General features: G+C 40.8%; 2 protein-coding genes across 5 annotated transcripts in view; both read left to right on the forward strand.

Moving 5' to 3' along the window:
- The window catches only part of atf7 (activating transcription factor 7), a 20,756-nt gene extending 16,840 nt beyond the window's left edge, over positions 1 to 3,916 (forward strand). For all 3 annotated transcript variants that reach the window (XM_022741777.1, XM_022741776.1, XM_022741775.1), the window contains one exon: positions 598 to 3,916. In XM_022741777.1, the coding sequence (XP_022597498.1) occupies positions 598 to 830 (233 nt within the window). In that variant the 3' untranslated portion in view covers positions 831 to 3,916. The remainder of the gene's footprint in view (positions 1 to 597) is intronic.
- Positions 3,917 to 5,022: 1,106 nt separating this feature from the next.
- Positions 5,023 to 16,772, forward strand: part of LOC111218969 (disco-interacting protein 2 homolog B-A) — a 41,339-nt gene continuing 29,589 nt past the window's right edge. For both annotated transcript variants that reach the window (XM_022741478.1, XM_022741479.1), the window contains exon 1: positions 5,023 to 5,251. In XM_022741478.1, coding sequence (XP_022597199.1) covers positions 5,167 to 5,251 — 85 coding nt within the window. In that variant the 5' untranslated portion in view covers positions 5,023 to 5,166. The remainder of the gene's footprint in view (positions 5,252 to 16,772) is intronic.

The following is a 16,772-nucleotide window of genomic DNA, read 5'->3' on the forward strand; positions in this document are numbered from 1 at the left end:
TGCGCAATTATGCCATGATATTTGCCTGATGGTATTTAAAGTTACAGAAAACATTACATAACGACCTCTGATTTTTCTCGGGTCTTTCAGGTGGATGTAATTAAAGCCACGACAACACATATATGTCACTGCCATTTCACAATTTCTTAGTAAAAACTCACCCATTGCTGAGTTTCACAATATTCCAACAACTAAACCTCCATTTTACTTCCTGTAATAAACTGTTTATTAGTTTGTTGGTTTAAAACCCAGCATCTGGACCAGGAAAAAAAAAAGCGTGGCTAAAGGAACAGCATTTACATTTTTACTGCAATTCATGAAATTTCTGTAAGTAGTAATTACCACCTGTTTAGCTACAAATTCATGATTTTGAGTTTCCTGTACTTTTATTGTTTGTTTTCTCGCTCAGAATTATTCAGGACAGAACTCTTAAATTTTGCACTGTGATTAAATTCACTTTCAACAGCAGTCTCAATTTAACTGCTAAACAACAAACATAAGTGTGGAAGTTATGGAGTGTATTCAAGTTAAAAAGTTAAATGTGTTAGCTATTCAAGTATAAGTTTGTACTCGATTTGTTTCTTTTTTTCTGTGTAGCTGCAGAGGAGAGCATGAAAGACACCTCAGAGCCGACAGGTTCTCCTGCCCCGGTGATCCAGCACAGCTCTTTGGCGCCCAGCCCCTCTGCAGGGCAGAATGGCCTGAGCTCAAGGGCAGCAGCAGAGGCCATGGCTATGTCTGTGCTGGCAGGAATGGGCCAGCAGCAGAGGGCTGAGAGTGGACCCTCTCACATTATCATGGCTGCACAGTCTCAATCTGCTGCCAGATGATGAGCAATGCCACCACGGCCAAGACTTGGCTCACCACTGAGGGGCAAAAAAGAGCAGCGGACACCCCCCTCCCTCCCAGTTTCCCCAATCTAGAAGTCCAAATATCTCCTCCTCTGCTCCCCTGTTTCTCCTCTGCTCTCTCTGACCCTCCTGTGGAGCCATCATGCTGTGGCCTGGAGCTCAGCAGCAGCCTTCTGGGAATGGACTGAGACTTTTGAGAGAGCTTCCTGTTACCTTTGCCATAGACTACAGGGGCTGGACTCCCCCCTCCCACTCCCACCCCCCATTTCCCTCTATCTCTCCTCACCCTCAGTCAAAATGACTCTTCACTGGACTGTAGGACTGCATCGCTCTGAGTGTACTGCCGTAATGAACTTCCCACGTGGACACGTACCACACACGTGCACAGTTTGAAACACACGGGTGTTGCATAAACATTCTTGATCAAATCAGATACCAAACAACATACAGGACTTTACACTGTTTTCAGCAGGGAATAGTGCCTTGTGCTCCTCGACTTTTCAGCCATACACAAACCCTCAAATACCGTCATAGCATAGGTCCCTACACACCCTCGGCTCCAAAGATGCAGTAGACGTCAGTGACTTAGATCTCAAATATTCACATAAACCTTTTGTAAATGGTTCCACCTCAAAGTGATCTCAACATGGACCCAAAACTTACCTCATTTACACCCCTTTATGATAAAATTTATAAACTGTGTGTGTGATTGGCTCTGTGTGTATATATTTATGTACATCAGAACATAGCAGTTTGCCTACTCCTGATCTGATACATTAATATTTAGATTGTTAGCATGTGACTTTTTCTATTAGGGTGTTATGTTCTTGATACAGTATGTGCAGCTATATTTTTTTAATTAATTGGCACATCCTCCAAGATTAGTCCACAGAACCAAAATACATTGGATTGTCCAAGACAGTGTAGTATCCTAAAATCATTTTTTTTGAGCAATATTATTTTCTAACCTGAAGGGAATTTAACCTCTCCTCTCCTTCTCAACGTTTCCTCTAAAAGAGGCGGTTTTGGTGTTTATTGGTTTGTAAGTGGATGCCTTTTCCATTTTATCCGAAACTATTCTATTGACTATGTTTCTCTGTAACTGTTGTTTTCACACTTCTCAGGATGGTTGCACATCCTTGCTGCTCATTGGAAGTGCGATGAACCCCTTAGTGTCTCTGCTTTTTACCAAACCTAAACTAAGCCATAATGACAACACATCAGATCTCTGAATCTCCAAAGACCACCTGGTACTAGTTCTGGGGCAGGCAGTCAATAGCCGGACTGTTATTTTGTGATTCAGAGGTCACAGTGACACAATCTACAGTATATCACTGCTTGTTACTTGCACTTACACAGTCTCACACACAATCTCTGGTAGTTTTGCCTTAAGATCACATTGGTGCCTCCGATATCCCCACTTAAAAACACGCAGATTTGGTCGTGTGAAAATTGATGGAGCCTTAGAAAAATATATTTGTCTTAATTTGTTCATTTCATCAAGAAAAACAATAAATGAGGAACAAAAAGATTTAATAACTTGTTGATGATTCCTCCAGGCCTTTAAAATGAAGAGTTAAATTAACCATTCGTCTCTCTTCGGTGACATGAAATGATACAACACTTGTCTGTCATCTGCTGGAGGGACACAGCAAAGACAACCTCACTCGTAGGAAAAGGTTCAGATGTCTTGTGACTGTTTCTGAATAGTTCCAGTTCCTCATAAATCCCATAAACATATTTTACCCAGATATCAGTATATTTTTACATTAACACCTAAACAAGCATTTTTTTTGTGCCTGTATATTTTTGTCCCTCTTTTGTTTGATCATATATTTGCAAGATGTGATATTTCAAAAACAAGATATCTGTCCATTAACATAAGGGCATGTCTTTATGCACTAAAATAATAATGCAAGTTTATTGTTGCTTTGTATTTCTGTTCATTTAAGTTTTTGCAGTTCTATTGGTCTTTTTTTTTTAAATGGTATTTTTCTCTTATTTGTACTGTATACATAAATGGGAATTTGCTCAGCAACCTTAATACTTTTCACCTTTGACTGAACCTCTTGTCCTACAGTCCCAATGGCGAGCCCGGCATTTTGTTGTACTCTGTTGCTGGCGCTATATTTTGGCTGGCAGTCCCTTATAGACGATTGTTCATATGAAATGAAAATTCAAACTATATTTAGCTTTCATATTTTCATGTAATTCATGTCATTGGCACCTTTTCTGTCATTTCTTGTTTTCTTTTGTTGTGTGCTATTTCAGCACTGTACAACTTTTGTCATAACGCTTCTGATTGTACTGATGAATATAGAAACAAATTTCTTTTAACACACGGATTTCTTTTTTCGTTTGTTTGTTTGCTCTACAGAAAAATGTCATTAGTCCTTTTTCAAAAAGATTTTATCCCTTTTGTCATATCTTTTAAGAAGAATTTGGTTGTGTCTTCCGATGGTCCTTGTCTAACTTATTTTTACTTAATTGGTTAAATAACAATCATCATCACAGTCTTTGGCATATTAATGTTCCCTAGAATTGTTATGAGAAGAGCAATTTGATGAAAAATGCAACAATGTGAAAGTTGCACATAGTGTTTTAATGGTTTTTCACACTCCCATTGTTGGACTGATGATTTCAAAAAATTGTCCTTGTACTGTACATATCTGTACTATATGAATATATTTACTTTTCCATGCATGTCCAAGTGGAATACTATGAACACTTACAGTGCTGCAGTTTTAATTAAAGAAACTACATCTTAATGAGTAATATATGGTTTTGTTTAAATTTCATCTTAGATTCACAATGACTAAATATGTTTTCTGTAATCTTACGTGGTAAAATGTGGTATGAAAGGCAGTGTATTTGAATATGACAGAATATACAGTATGTAAGGACACTGCACTGCTTTGTTTTTAGTTGTAACCTCAGTCTCCTCAGTCTTGTAATTCTGGTTCTTCTAATGAATCATTGGTTCATGTCCTTTTAAGTAAATTCTAAAATTCTTCAACTTTATTATAAGCAGGTCCGTAGCTGTTATTTTAAACAGCATTTTAACCCTGGTCTTGGGAAATAACATAAACAGAAGATATGATTCAACGCTGAACTTGACAAAATATGAAAAACACACATAAACAGATGATTTTGAGTACTACTTTCTAGTTTGCTTCTCTTTGTGGTCATTTTGCATTTCATGCAAGAAAATTGAAAAAATCTCATTTTGCATAGTAATTTAATTAACGTTAAATAACAGTAATTTCAGATAGAGGCTCTGGTTCAGGGGCCCCCTCACTGCATGGGCCCATGGGCCTGTGCATCTCTTTTTACTCATCTTGTGTGGGGCTGCACAATTATTCAAAAAATATTATTGAAATTGCAATATGGCCAAGTGGAACATCCAAATTGTAGGCGCTACAGTTTTTTTGATAAAGGTAAAACATGCCACTGTGTACCCGAAATGAAGCATTATGGTGCGACACAGATGCCAGACATAAGACATAAGGGAACATGCCTGTTTGGCACAAGACCCAACAAAAATCACATCATCATTTTAATATTTTTTTCTGTGAAAACAAAATGAAAAATTACCATTCCAACTGAAATTGTTACTCATATCTAACAAAATCACCATAAGATGTTTTTTTTTTTTGCATATTGTTCAGCCCTAATCTTGTGTCTCTTTTTGGTTGCCTGTGCATCTCTTTTTAGTTATTCTGAGTGTATTTTTACTTGTTTTTGAATCCGTAGTCGTTTTGAATTTCTTAGTAGTAATTTTGTGTCCACTCATATTTGTTTATTTTTCTCTGTCTATCTCTTTGTACTAATTTGATTGGGGAACAGTCACTTCATACAGAGGTACAGGGGCCCAAGGGCCAGGGGTCCCCTGTGCCTGTGCCCCGGAGACCCCTCCAGTAACTCATCCATGCATGTATAGTGTGGGTCAAAGTTTGATGTGTCTCAAGGGATGAAATTATATGAGCTGGTTACTACATGACACACAGTACCGTCCCCCTTGTGTTTCCGCCTGTCAGACGCCAGAGGGAGCGCCAGTGTCGGCGTGATTTTCGACAGAGGATGCGGTGAATTAACGCACAGGCGAGGTAAATGCAGTCACGTGACCGCTCGTTGCCGTTGGTGAGTTTCTCCCATTATGGCGGAGCGGCCAGCCGTGCGGATGGACTGTCTCTCCCACTCTGATGCTTGTTTCGTGTCGTGAAGGAGGGCGTTTTATTTATAATTTTTTAACATTTCCCCGGCAACAGCCCGGTTTCTTTTCAACTAGACTGCACTCGTGTTTATCGGCGAAGTCATGGCAGACCGCGGCGTGGATTTGTCCGCCCTGCCAAAAGAGGTTAGAGACCAGTTGGCGGAGTTGGATCTGGAGCTGTCTGAAGGTAAAGGAGGCGGGGAGGGGGGCTGACGGGGCTGATGGGGGGAGATGTTATAGCAGATTTTCAAGCTAGCTATGTGTCTCAGCTGTGTGGGCTAACCGGCAGCGATTAAACCAGTAGTTCTCCTGTTATTCTACTCTCTCTCTGTAATACATTGAATGGGAGCACGTCAGGCTGTGCCACCTAGCTCATTTTGTGCTAATACAGGATGTGGGAACACGAGCTAGCCGGGCATGACAAGCAGCATTGTACTGGAGGAAGAGAAAGGGCTTCCGAGCTCATCCTCGTGTTTCCTTTATCTCAAACCACACAGAGGCTCATATGAAGCTAAACGTCGGTTTAAAGATGTGTTTCTGTAAAACATCTCCTCCAACAGCAGTCTAGTCTGCCCTGACAGACAGCCTGCTGATGGCCAGAGGCAAGGTCTGGCTATCAGTGCTTGACCCTTCTTCTGTCACCTTAGTTATACTTCTCTATATATTATATAATATGGCTTCCATTTAGACCTCATACAGTCCCGTTACTTGGCATTTGTACTACAGTTCCAGCTGAAAATTTTTTTTTTATTGCAGTAAAACTGTGAGTCACTTTGACTATTGTGCTGATATGTAATGATAAGGCCTGCAGTCATGATCTGCCCTGGTGTCATATGAAGATACAGTCTTTTATAAATGACTGCCAGTAATTCCCAAACGTGGTATATGACCTCAGTGACGTTCACTGGAACAAGATGTGTACAGAGCCTTTTCAGTACACCTGCGTAAACCTGCTATTACTGGAATTATAGGTTTACCTACCTGTGATGCTCATTGTGGGTTACACTATCCTCTTATGTGAGATGTGTGTCAGGTGTGTGTGTCTGCTCATGCAATTTGTTGTATTTTACACATATCTGGACCATTCATTCATCCAAAGCATATTCAAATCAACCCCTCCCCCAGAGCAGCTGTCCTGTTCTACAACCACTGACACACACTATCACACATCCATGACAGTATGCCTCCACCTCCAGCTGAGGTGAATCCAGTTGTCCTGAGTGTTGATCGGTTAGTGTACGTTTATCCATACAGATTGACATTTGAATAACCAGTATTTTATATTTTTGTCTGACGTACATTTATGACAAATTCTTAGGCAGGTTAACCATTTCAGTCACACCTGTAATAAGGCCATAAAAAAGAACATGGTAGTCTAAAAGAGCTTGACTGTGTGGATCATTTGCATTTGACAATTATACACATGAAAAACTGATTTAAAAATACAAATACATATTCAAAGGTGAATTACTGTTAGTTATGAGCATATTGGAATAACACAGTTGATACATTTGACAGGTCATATCAGCCAATACTGATTGTACGTGGATATATTGGTGGAAGTGGTGTGTAATCAGAGAGTTATACCAGTGGTTTTAGATGTTTTAAGGATCTAATTATAAATGTATATATACTTCACATTACAGGCAGTTTAACAAAGTTGTATCATAGGTCATTGTAGGGGTCGATGATATGACTATCTATGCATTAGAAGATAGAAATTTGTCTACTGGGAATGGGCCATACTTTTTACACTGTGGTAACTGTTCCTTTAGCATCTCTGGGTGTGTTGTTGGTAGTGTCATAAATTAATGATCAGGACTGTTTTTATGGCAGTGTAGAATTTTTATATCATTTTTGAATCAGTTGAAATACTTTTATATGTCAGGTACTGGATTTGCTGGAATAGCTAGAACAAGACATTTCTTTCTGATTGTTTTATCCATTAACAAACTCTCAATTAATGGAAATTTACAGACTTCACAATGTATATTGATATTGGGATTTAAATGTTTTTCCATTGATAAATGCATTTTTAATGCTTGTTTAAAATCATCTTGCACAGCCTTGAAACTTTTTTGCTGTGACCCATCAAAGTGTAAAACATGTTAACTTTATTTGTATGACAGTTAGGTGTAGTAATGCAGTTGTGAGCAGTTTTTTAAGACTTCCTTGGTGCGTTCAAGTGCTTGTGAGAAATATGTGAGACTTGAGAGTTGGTTACCAAACAATATCATTTTCAATGCAAAAAACAACCAAATTCACATTATCCTGCTGCCCATGTTTACTAACTGTAGATCTTCTGCATATTAGTTGTCTGACAACATAACTTGTGAATGTAAAGCTTTTCACATTGCAGCTCTCAAGTATTTGTAGTCCCATCATGACTGCATGCATGTGGCATGTCACCACCTTATAGGCCATTTTTCTTGAGTCCACAACAAGCCCTCCCCTGAACCAAGTGAAAATGCCTGTTCCTGCGTTGCTCGGATAAGAACACAGGCCTGCCAAATGGCCTCTTAAAAACAACCCATTTCTGCTAGCCCCCTGTGACCATGGGGACACAATGAGGACCATTCAGCTGGTCTGAGCCGCCATGGCCAGGAGCTCTGCTGCCATTTAGGCCATTCAGCTGAACCCAGTCTTTGTGTGCACGTTGGAATGAGCCGCCTCCATAGGAAGAGAAGGGAGGGGCCGCTGACTGGTCATACTTGAGAAGGTGATGTGTGGTGTGTACCTCTACTGGGAAAGGTCCACCCTCTCACCCTGCCATTTCTCAGCTGGGAGAGGGGTAAAAGGTCATGTCTGGCTCTTCCCTGAAACTAGCATACCTGGTTGACATCCCCTGCCATCTGTCAAGTGTGTTATACAGAAACCTAATGTTGCTGACACAAGCAAAATTCCACACAGACCAGTTTTTAGTAGCTGGTGGTCCAGGCCGAAGTGCTGTTTTGACATTAGAATAAAACTCAAAATGACTGGCATTTCCCCCCAGTCTGCTTCTAAGCTCTTAAACTCTGGGGTGCACATGTTCGTGTGTATGTGGAGATGCAGTTTTACTCTCTGTTTGTATCTCTGATCAGTATATGGAGACTGAGAGTCCAGATTATTGCCAGTTGTTTCCTTTCTAGGCCAATCATACAGTCAACCACCCAGCAGAAGCAGGCTGGGCTCATTTGTGTATTAAGGGAAAGGGCCCTCAGCAGAGGATGACAGCATTGATATGGACCCGTTCTATATCAACCATCCATCCTCCTGACCCTAGTCATCAGTGACAGTGTGTAGGACAAAGCCTGATGGATCTTTGAGGAGGACTCTCCTCCCAGCCGAGGGGGAGGTCCGTGAAAACATATCTCTACTCTCTCTGTATTATTTATGAATGGGATATGCAGCAAAGAGTTGTTTTTGTAAGTAGTTAGGCTAATGAGATAGATAACAGATGTGTGATAGACACTTCCGTCTGCGCTGGCATAAAAAGAGGAATTAGGACCTCTCACAATGATTGTCAAGCTGACGTTTCTGCCCAGATTCAAATCATTTCACAACTGTTGACTCTTGCATGTTTTTTTTTTAACACCCCTAACAAATGTAATTGCACTCATCCTACACATAGGATTGGGCAATATTGTCAAAATTGATAATGTTAATTAAAATCTAAGATGTATTTTCATTTATATGTTCTTTTAAAGACTATTAATATGGCATTTTTTTGCATTTATTTGACAGTTGATGGTCTAGAGAGACAGGAAACAAAGGGGAGGGAAAGAGTGAACGGTGACATGCAACAAATGTCCTCTGCCGAAGCAAACGGGGAACAGCGCAATTACAGACTACCCAGCTACTTCCTGTGGCAATATGTACAAAAGTTTACCAAATGACATGTTCAAAAGTTTAACTCATGTTTATCCCATTGAGTCAAATAGTTTTCTTTTTTTTTCTGGAACACAATGCTATAATTTTCTAAAAATATATGTTTTTAGATCTCAGTGAAAGATTGTCTGTGACAGATTTTAGTAGAAATTGAATTTATTTTTCATCTAGACATAACAACCAGGATATGGTTATGTGAACCATGACACTTCAACATGAGCATTTTTTAAGCAACATGATTACAAAGAGGGACAATAAACAATAAAAAAGATTTATTGCGCAGCTCACTTGCAAAACAACTTGGAACATTTCTCCACCATTTCTCACTGCTTTTTAATGAGTTTCGAGAGGTCTAAAGAGTTTTCATATCAAGCCCTGTTTCTCTGTTTAGATATCTTGGTAGTATCCTTTGTCAGTTTTATGTAAAGCGTCCAATAGGTTAGAATCCAAAAGGCACATATCATCTCCCTTGTAGCTTCAGAGCTAAGGCCTCAGGCTCAAGCAGATGGTTGGGCACTCTTGGCAAAGGTCTTCCTTTATGTGTGTTTGTGTGTATACACAGTATGTTTGTATGCATGTGACATAATACTGTTTCTGTGAATAGTTAATGATGGCTGCAGTCCCTTTTTACTCCTCCAGGCCTGTAGTAGGCTGAATTATTCACATGCTCTCATTAAATACCAGGACACCCTTACAGAGTGGTGTGGGTGTGGGTGGGTGTGTTGGTGTGTGTGGTTAGTGAGCGTGACTTTTTCATCCTCCCCAGGTAGCCGTTGGGGCATGCATAGGATTTAAAAAAAAGCCAACTAACTCCTTTGAACTAGTTCCAGGAGATATATTGACATCCCACTCATCAGCACTTAAACCTGCACGTCTCTGGTGTGAAACTCACTTTCTACAGTAGAAGATGCTTAACTTGTTGAATGAGCTCTGTGATGTCAGGTAGGGCTGGGCAACATGGCATAAATCAGTAGCAGTAATAGGGCTGCACAATGGACAATAAGGCCAAGAGCAATATTCAAATCGCAGGAGCTGCGGAGGTAAAATGTGTCACAACAGACCATAAATGAAGCATTGTGGTGCTACAGAGTACACGCCCCAGCTACAAATTGTATTCTCCAGACGTAAAGGAACATGCTTCTTTGGTACTAGACACAACAAATATCACACCATCATCATTTTTACATTTTTTTCAGTGAAAACAAAACCAAAAAAAATTACCAGTCCAACTGAAATCGTGACTCATATTGCAATCGCAACATCTGCCAAAATAATCGCTGAAATCTGATCTTAAAATATTTTTTTCGATATCCCACGTGTTCAGTATTGAAAAATGGTAAATATACACATAAAGCATTTATTTTCATGTAGTGTGCAGTTACCTCACTGCAAAAAGATTCTGGGTTCAAACCCTTGTTTTCTGTGTGTTCCTGTGTCAGTGTCTTCTCCACAGTCCAAAGACACGTAGTTTCCTGGTAACCTGTCCAGGGTGTACCCCGCCCTCGCCCAGTGTCGGCTTGGATTGGCTCCAGCTCCCACGCGGCCCTCAAAGGATAAGTGGTATAGCAAATGAATGGAAGGATGTTCCGTACAGCAATGGAAACTCAAACACTTCAAAACTTTGATAACAAACACATTTTCTTCATTTTTAATTATACTTAGCTTGGAATCATGAATGTACAGAAGAGTTTTGTCAAAGGATACCAGAGTGTGATCATATTGTCACAGTATTAGTCCACCAATATGATCATTGAATCATCGCCCAGTGTTAGAAGTTACAGTGCTGTGGGAGTCTGAGATGACACATGGAAGCCATGAAATAGCAGAACAGTGTGTGTGGAGTGATTGCCATTAAAGACTTTGGTTGAAGGGCCTGTGCTAGCAAACATCCACTCTGCTGAAGTACCCTTGAGCAGGACTCTGCTGCTGAAATGGTTCTGTTCTGTGTCTGACCTTATGCTCTTCCTGTGACCTTCCCATGGTAGGAAGCAGGTTAATGGAGGTGTTCCCTACAGTCAATGAATACTATTTCACATCACGTTTAGTCAACCATTGTTGTGACGTGTAAACTTATTGTGTATCTCAAGTTAAATCAACAGTGTTTAGAAATAGGACATGTTTACAGACGAGCCAAGCCTGATTCCGTCTTGTTGCAGATCTGTGAGTCACTGCAGTTAGGTGTGTCTTCTTCTCCAGGGCATGTCTGTCCACCACAAAGTGAGAGAACCTGTTTTAGCCTCCTGTTTACTGAGTTGATAGGTGTGATGCAAACTCTGACTCATCGTAAAGGAAGAGTGAATGGGGATTTTGTGATATGAGACCCTTGTGCAGTCCGCACAAACAGTCACCTTCATTCACCAACCTGTAATCTCAACCGGGCGGTGAAGCATGTCTCTGACGTTGCATTGCACAATCTTCCCACTGACTGCTTTTGTGGCCTGCAGTAATTTAGTCAGGGGTTTAGTCACACATCAGACAATGTTGACTAATGTACACTCTGATTTGTGCTTCACTGGCTAAATGATGAACTCAGTGATAGAAACACAGAAATCAAGGTGTGTTGCATTTTATTGTTGTTTTCAGTTTGGGAGCTGGCGTGGAGCCCCTCCAATCTATCGCTCGGCTATATCCACTGCCCGGCAGGCCATGTGACTGTGCTAATGCTGAAGAATGCTCTTGTGAATATAAATAGACCTGGCTGGCAAGACAAATTCACTTTCATGCCTGAGGAGGAGAAAACAAGCATCTCTTTGACACAAAAGCTCCGCCATTATTGCAGCGGAGGCCACCCTCTCTAAGTCCCAAGGAGTCAGTCCTAATTGTGTGTGTTTCTTTCTCGCTGAGGCTAATGTTCCTGGCTAGTAGACAGCAGCCAGTGGCAAGCACTTCCACATCCAACCAACTGGCTAGTTGGCTGCTACATGTGGGTCGCTGTTACGCCCATGGGTTGTGTGTGAAATACCGTGGCCTGTTGAGAACTGCCCTCCTCAGGCCAACCGGCCTGCTGTCTGACCCATGGAGAAAGTTGCTATAGGTGTGCTAATTGTTAAAGCATCATAGCAGTGGTTTTAGATGTTTTTAGCATGTTACCTACAAATTGTGTAAACTCAACATCATTGCTGACCAGATGATGTCTTTTAGTTTTTAGAGTAATTTCCAAGCTTGCAGGCAGCTTGGCTTCATGTCAGGCCAGTAGGCCATGAAAATCAACACAAGTACTTCACCACAGTGAATATCGAATATCGAAGTTCTGTGAAGCACAAAACTATTCACATTATTCCTTTCACTGTGTCCATGGTTAAGTAATGGTTGGCTTCCAGATCTTATTTTCTGATAATTTAGCTTATGATTGCAGTGATTTTTGGTACCTGATATCAAAGCTTCCTTGAACATATCATGAAAGAATAGTTTGAAATAGGGAGGCCCCGATTGATCGACTGCTGATCATGGTCGGCAGATTTTCATTAAAAACACACGCTTGGTAGGTCGAATGAATGCTTCTAGTCACCGATCACCTGAAAACTGATCACCTGTGGTTAACACTCCGGTGTCTGTGGCTCAGAGAAGTGCTGTGTGCTGTGTTGCGTAGTCCTGCCTCCCACCTTGTTCAATGCGCTGGCACGCGACTGAACACCAAAACAAAACATGTCGGCCGTGTGGAACTTTAACAAAGTGTGTGAGACTCATATAACGTACGCCATCTGCAATGTATGCCAAAAATTACCTGTAGCAGCTGTGGATCGGCTGATCTCACTCATAGATGATTGTATCAGTATTGGCAACAAATAGTTTGAAAATAAGTCACATTTTATATATGTTGCTGTGCGTACATCAGTAGGCATGCTATTAGGTAGATTTACGTCAATGGAATACATCTTTGCATATAACGCACATATTGACAGCAGGACATCAGCACAAGTGCAACAAAGCAAGGAGACATACTGTATCTTGTACTGCACCATTGCTTGCTGAAGAAACTAGCAAACAAGTGCCCATAGCACAAGTCAGTTCACTTGTGACATGTTGCAGGTTAACTGTCAGCAACAGTTGAAAAATGTAGCTGTAAATGTCGACATCGTTTGTTGTAGATTTATGATGGTAAAGTCCTTTTCTGACAGACACAGCCCGCAAGACTTGGAGGCCAAAGGGGCATTTCTGATATCTGGGTCTTTAAAGAGCTTGTTTCTCATTTCAGTAGCATTAACAATGAATGTAAAAACTGCTCCCACATGTTTTTTGACTGCAAAAATGGATGACTTTTGCAACAATATTTGGCTATCAGGGTAGTAACTCTTGAAGTTACCAGAACTTTAGCCATAAACGGGCTGTCTGTTGTTAATTGTGTTACTCATAATTTCTCTCCCTCTCTCGTTGTCTCTGTCTCTCATTCAGCTGATCAGCCACAGCTGATCATTACAGGCTTTTGAAGAGGCTGTGGAGGACACGGGGTATTTTCTCAGCAGCTGGTCAGTTTCTATATATGAAAGCTCAGGCCTGCGTCACAGGAAGGGCTGATGGGAAACCAGAGCTCAGGGGTAAAGCAGTACTTCTGTATATGTACAATGAAAGTTTCCAAAAGGTCAACCGCTTCTCTGTCAGTCACTCATTGGCTCGTTTTTCTTTTTTTTGTTGTTTTTCCCTTTTGGACCGGTGCCGCGCATTTGAATAGTTCTCTCCCTAATTCTAGTGTGGAGCCAAAGGATTATCAAAAATTCCCAGTGAGTAGAAGTCCTCAGGAAACCCCCTGAACAAGCCGATGTGTATCTCCCCTCTTGGCCCCTCAGAACACATTGTGCTAGTGCTTGGCTTGTAGTCATGGACCCCTTTAATTCAACTCCCGAGAGAAAGAGGTAAAACAAAGGCCATGAAAACACATAGGTTGGGTGTGGCTTCAACCTCTTAATCCCTAACTGTCGGTAACACTGGCTTTTGGGCAGGTGCAAACTCCCATATTGTATGTTTATATGTTTATTGCTTTGAATGGAAACATTGGGTTAATATTGACACTTGGTAGAATCACAGCTATAGTTACTGGCCAGGCTGGCCTTAGTCATTTCCTGGAGATAGCTGCTTGTTTGCCTCCAAGTCCGAACCGTGTTGTTATGACTCTTGTTATGAGTATTAGGCTAGTTTTTGTAATGTTAGCATTGAATGAGACTCTGTTTAGCAAGAAGTGACAGTATATGAACGCACAGTATTTCTCACACTTCTGTATCAGTAGGAGGCCCTGGATCTAAAGTAGGTTTGTGTGGCGTTACATACTCCCACAGACAGTGACGGCACATGATGACTGTTGTCTAGATGTTATCTAAATGATTTGGCTGTGATTGTGGTGAAACAGCCACTAGAGTTAAAGTTATATCCCAAGATTATCCAGCTAAACTTTCCCTTGAGACTCAGACCATGTTGGCAAATATAGCTTGACACACCTCAGGTAGATAATGCCACAAGCCAGAAACTTGAAGGAGTTGTTGCCAGATGTGTGGTATCACCCAGTTAGACTGTCATGTCTGGCTCTATGGTAAGCTTCCCATAAACTCAAAAACACACTCAGTTGTGCCTGTACAGGCAACTTGATAGAACTTTAAGCCATTTTAGAATAATTCTTTGTGCTGAGTAGAAAGTATGGAGTGAACCAGTAACTCAGCTGTCCCCAAAATCATACAACAATGTATATTTATTTATTTGTTTCTATTTATTTATTTTATCAGTTTATCTGTTTTTACAGTTCACCAACACACCAGACTGATGTTTACCTGCATTAGTGTAGATTAGAGCTGCAACACATTGTTGATTAGTCAGTCAACTTACATAGAATTAATTGTCAATTACATTAATTATCGATTCATAATTCAAGTCATTTTTAAACAAAAAGCTGAAACATTTTATGCTTCCAGGTTCTCTAATGTGAGACTTTCCTGTTTTGTGGTTTTTTAGTAAATTGATTATTTTTGGGTTTTGGACTGTTGGTCGGATAAAACAAGGTGTTTGATGATGTCACCTTGTGCTCTATGATATTGATGGGCATTTTCAAAATAATCATCAGATTCATTGATAATGAAGATTGTTGAAGCTCTAGATTATAGTTAATTGATAATATATATTGTGATAAATATCTTTGGGTTTTTCAGACCCATTTTTAACATTTTATACCCAATATGCACACAATGAATTAAAAAAAATAATCAGCAGGATCATACCAGCACTGCCAAGTTTCTCCTCTCCTTCTGTCACTACACCTTTGCCAAACCATCTACCTGCCTGTGTTGCTGTTGAGTAGCTTGTTGCTAACATCCCCTCACTACCACTCCCCTGTGACCTTGCACCTTCAATTTCACGTGAAGTGAAATGTTTTCACTGACACAAAGCTTTGTGTATTTTAGAGCTCAGCAGGCATTCGTACAGCCTGTTTTTCACCACAGCATGTTCCTTTTTTACACATTCCTCTATAGTGTTGCACGTTGTTGTAACCATCATTTTCAGAGCAGGCATAGATTCCCATCCTGATGACAGGCTGTTTAAAGACTGAGCAGTGGGTAGTGAGAGGTCAGGACTTTGAGCTTTCCAGAGAGTGGAACGTAGGCAATAAGGCCTGTGTGGTTTCAATGTCAGCTGTAGACTCAACACCCAGGATGTGTGTGAGTGTTTCACAAAGGCCACTCATGGCTCGTTATGAGCTTCTAATATTGATTTAATGAGTCAGCTGCCTGGCTAACTTTCCTTCTTCTACATTAGTGTCTTCTTTTAACCCATCATCCATGAGCAATTAAGCAGAGACAAGGAGCATCATTTGTTCATATGTCACCCAGAGGTAGGCTGTAGGCTAGCCAGTCTCAGTTTATATGGCCCATGTTTAGCGATACGTCGTCTTGTGTATCCACTGACAGTTCAGATGATGTCCAAGACTCAGTGAACCTCAGACCACACTTCTGACCTCTGTATCTCTTAACTACAACATCAGCCACGTTGAAACCTGATACCTCACTTTCACTGCGGAATACACTCTGGTTACCCAGCAATGCTGAAAGCTGGACTGTCATGCAGTCTGCCGGCCAGGATGCCTCTGTCTAAATAAGGCTCTGCTCTGTTTTTCTCTTCTTTACAGTGTGCTGAATTAAGTCAGAGTCAGGCTTCATTGTTAAAATAAATGAGCTAGAAGAGGCGGTGACAAAGGAACTCACACTGGTCAATTTATACTGGGGAATTGTTCTTTTTCACAGCCGATGTTTTGACTTGCCATCGTAGGAAAAGCACAGGTGCTAGCGATAACATTAACAATGGCTGATGACAGTGCGATAGTGAGCCAGCATGCACGATACCAGGACCTGGTTTCACAAAGATGTTTTAATCAGAGTGGTCTGCAACTTATTTTTTCTCTTAGATAAATTCAATACAAGTCAGACAGTTTCACAAAAAAAAAAGCCTGACTTATTGTACGCCTAATCTTCCTACCCTACAACAAGGCTAACTCCACATTTCCATGGTAACGATCAGTGGCACCTGCTGACCATTGACTCAAAAAAGGAGCAAAACATAGCTTATAATTTTACAATGTTTTGGAGCGAGCCATGATAAGGAAAAGTGGTTTGTTTGTCAAGGGAAACTATCATGAGCGTGACAGGCTAGCAGAAACACTGAGCCCCACCACACTGAGAACACACAGCATCCCATGTCTGCAGTGTGTTGAGATTTTGTGCCACAGGAGGACTAACAACAATTTATGGTGTAAGTGATGAATTTTGGTTAGATGTGAGCCATTGTCGGGTCTATCTTTGTGAAACCTGCCTCAGGACACTGGATGCGAAGCAGCTAAATGGAATTCAGCCATCATTCATTTT

This window comes from Seriola dumerili, unplaced genomic scaffold (assembly GCF_002260705.1).
Source record: "Seriola dumerili isolate Sdu_G_001 unplaced genomic scaffold, Sdu_1.0 BDQW01000056.1, whole genome shotgun sequence".
NCBI classification, from domain to species: domain Eukaryota; kingdom Metazoa; phylum Chordata; class Actinopteri; order Carangiformes; family Carangidae; genus Seriola; species Seriola dumerili.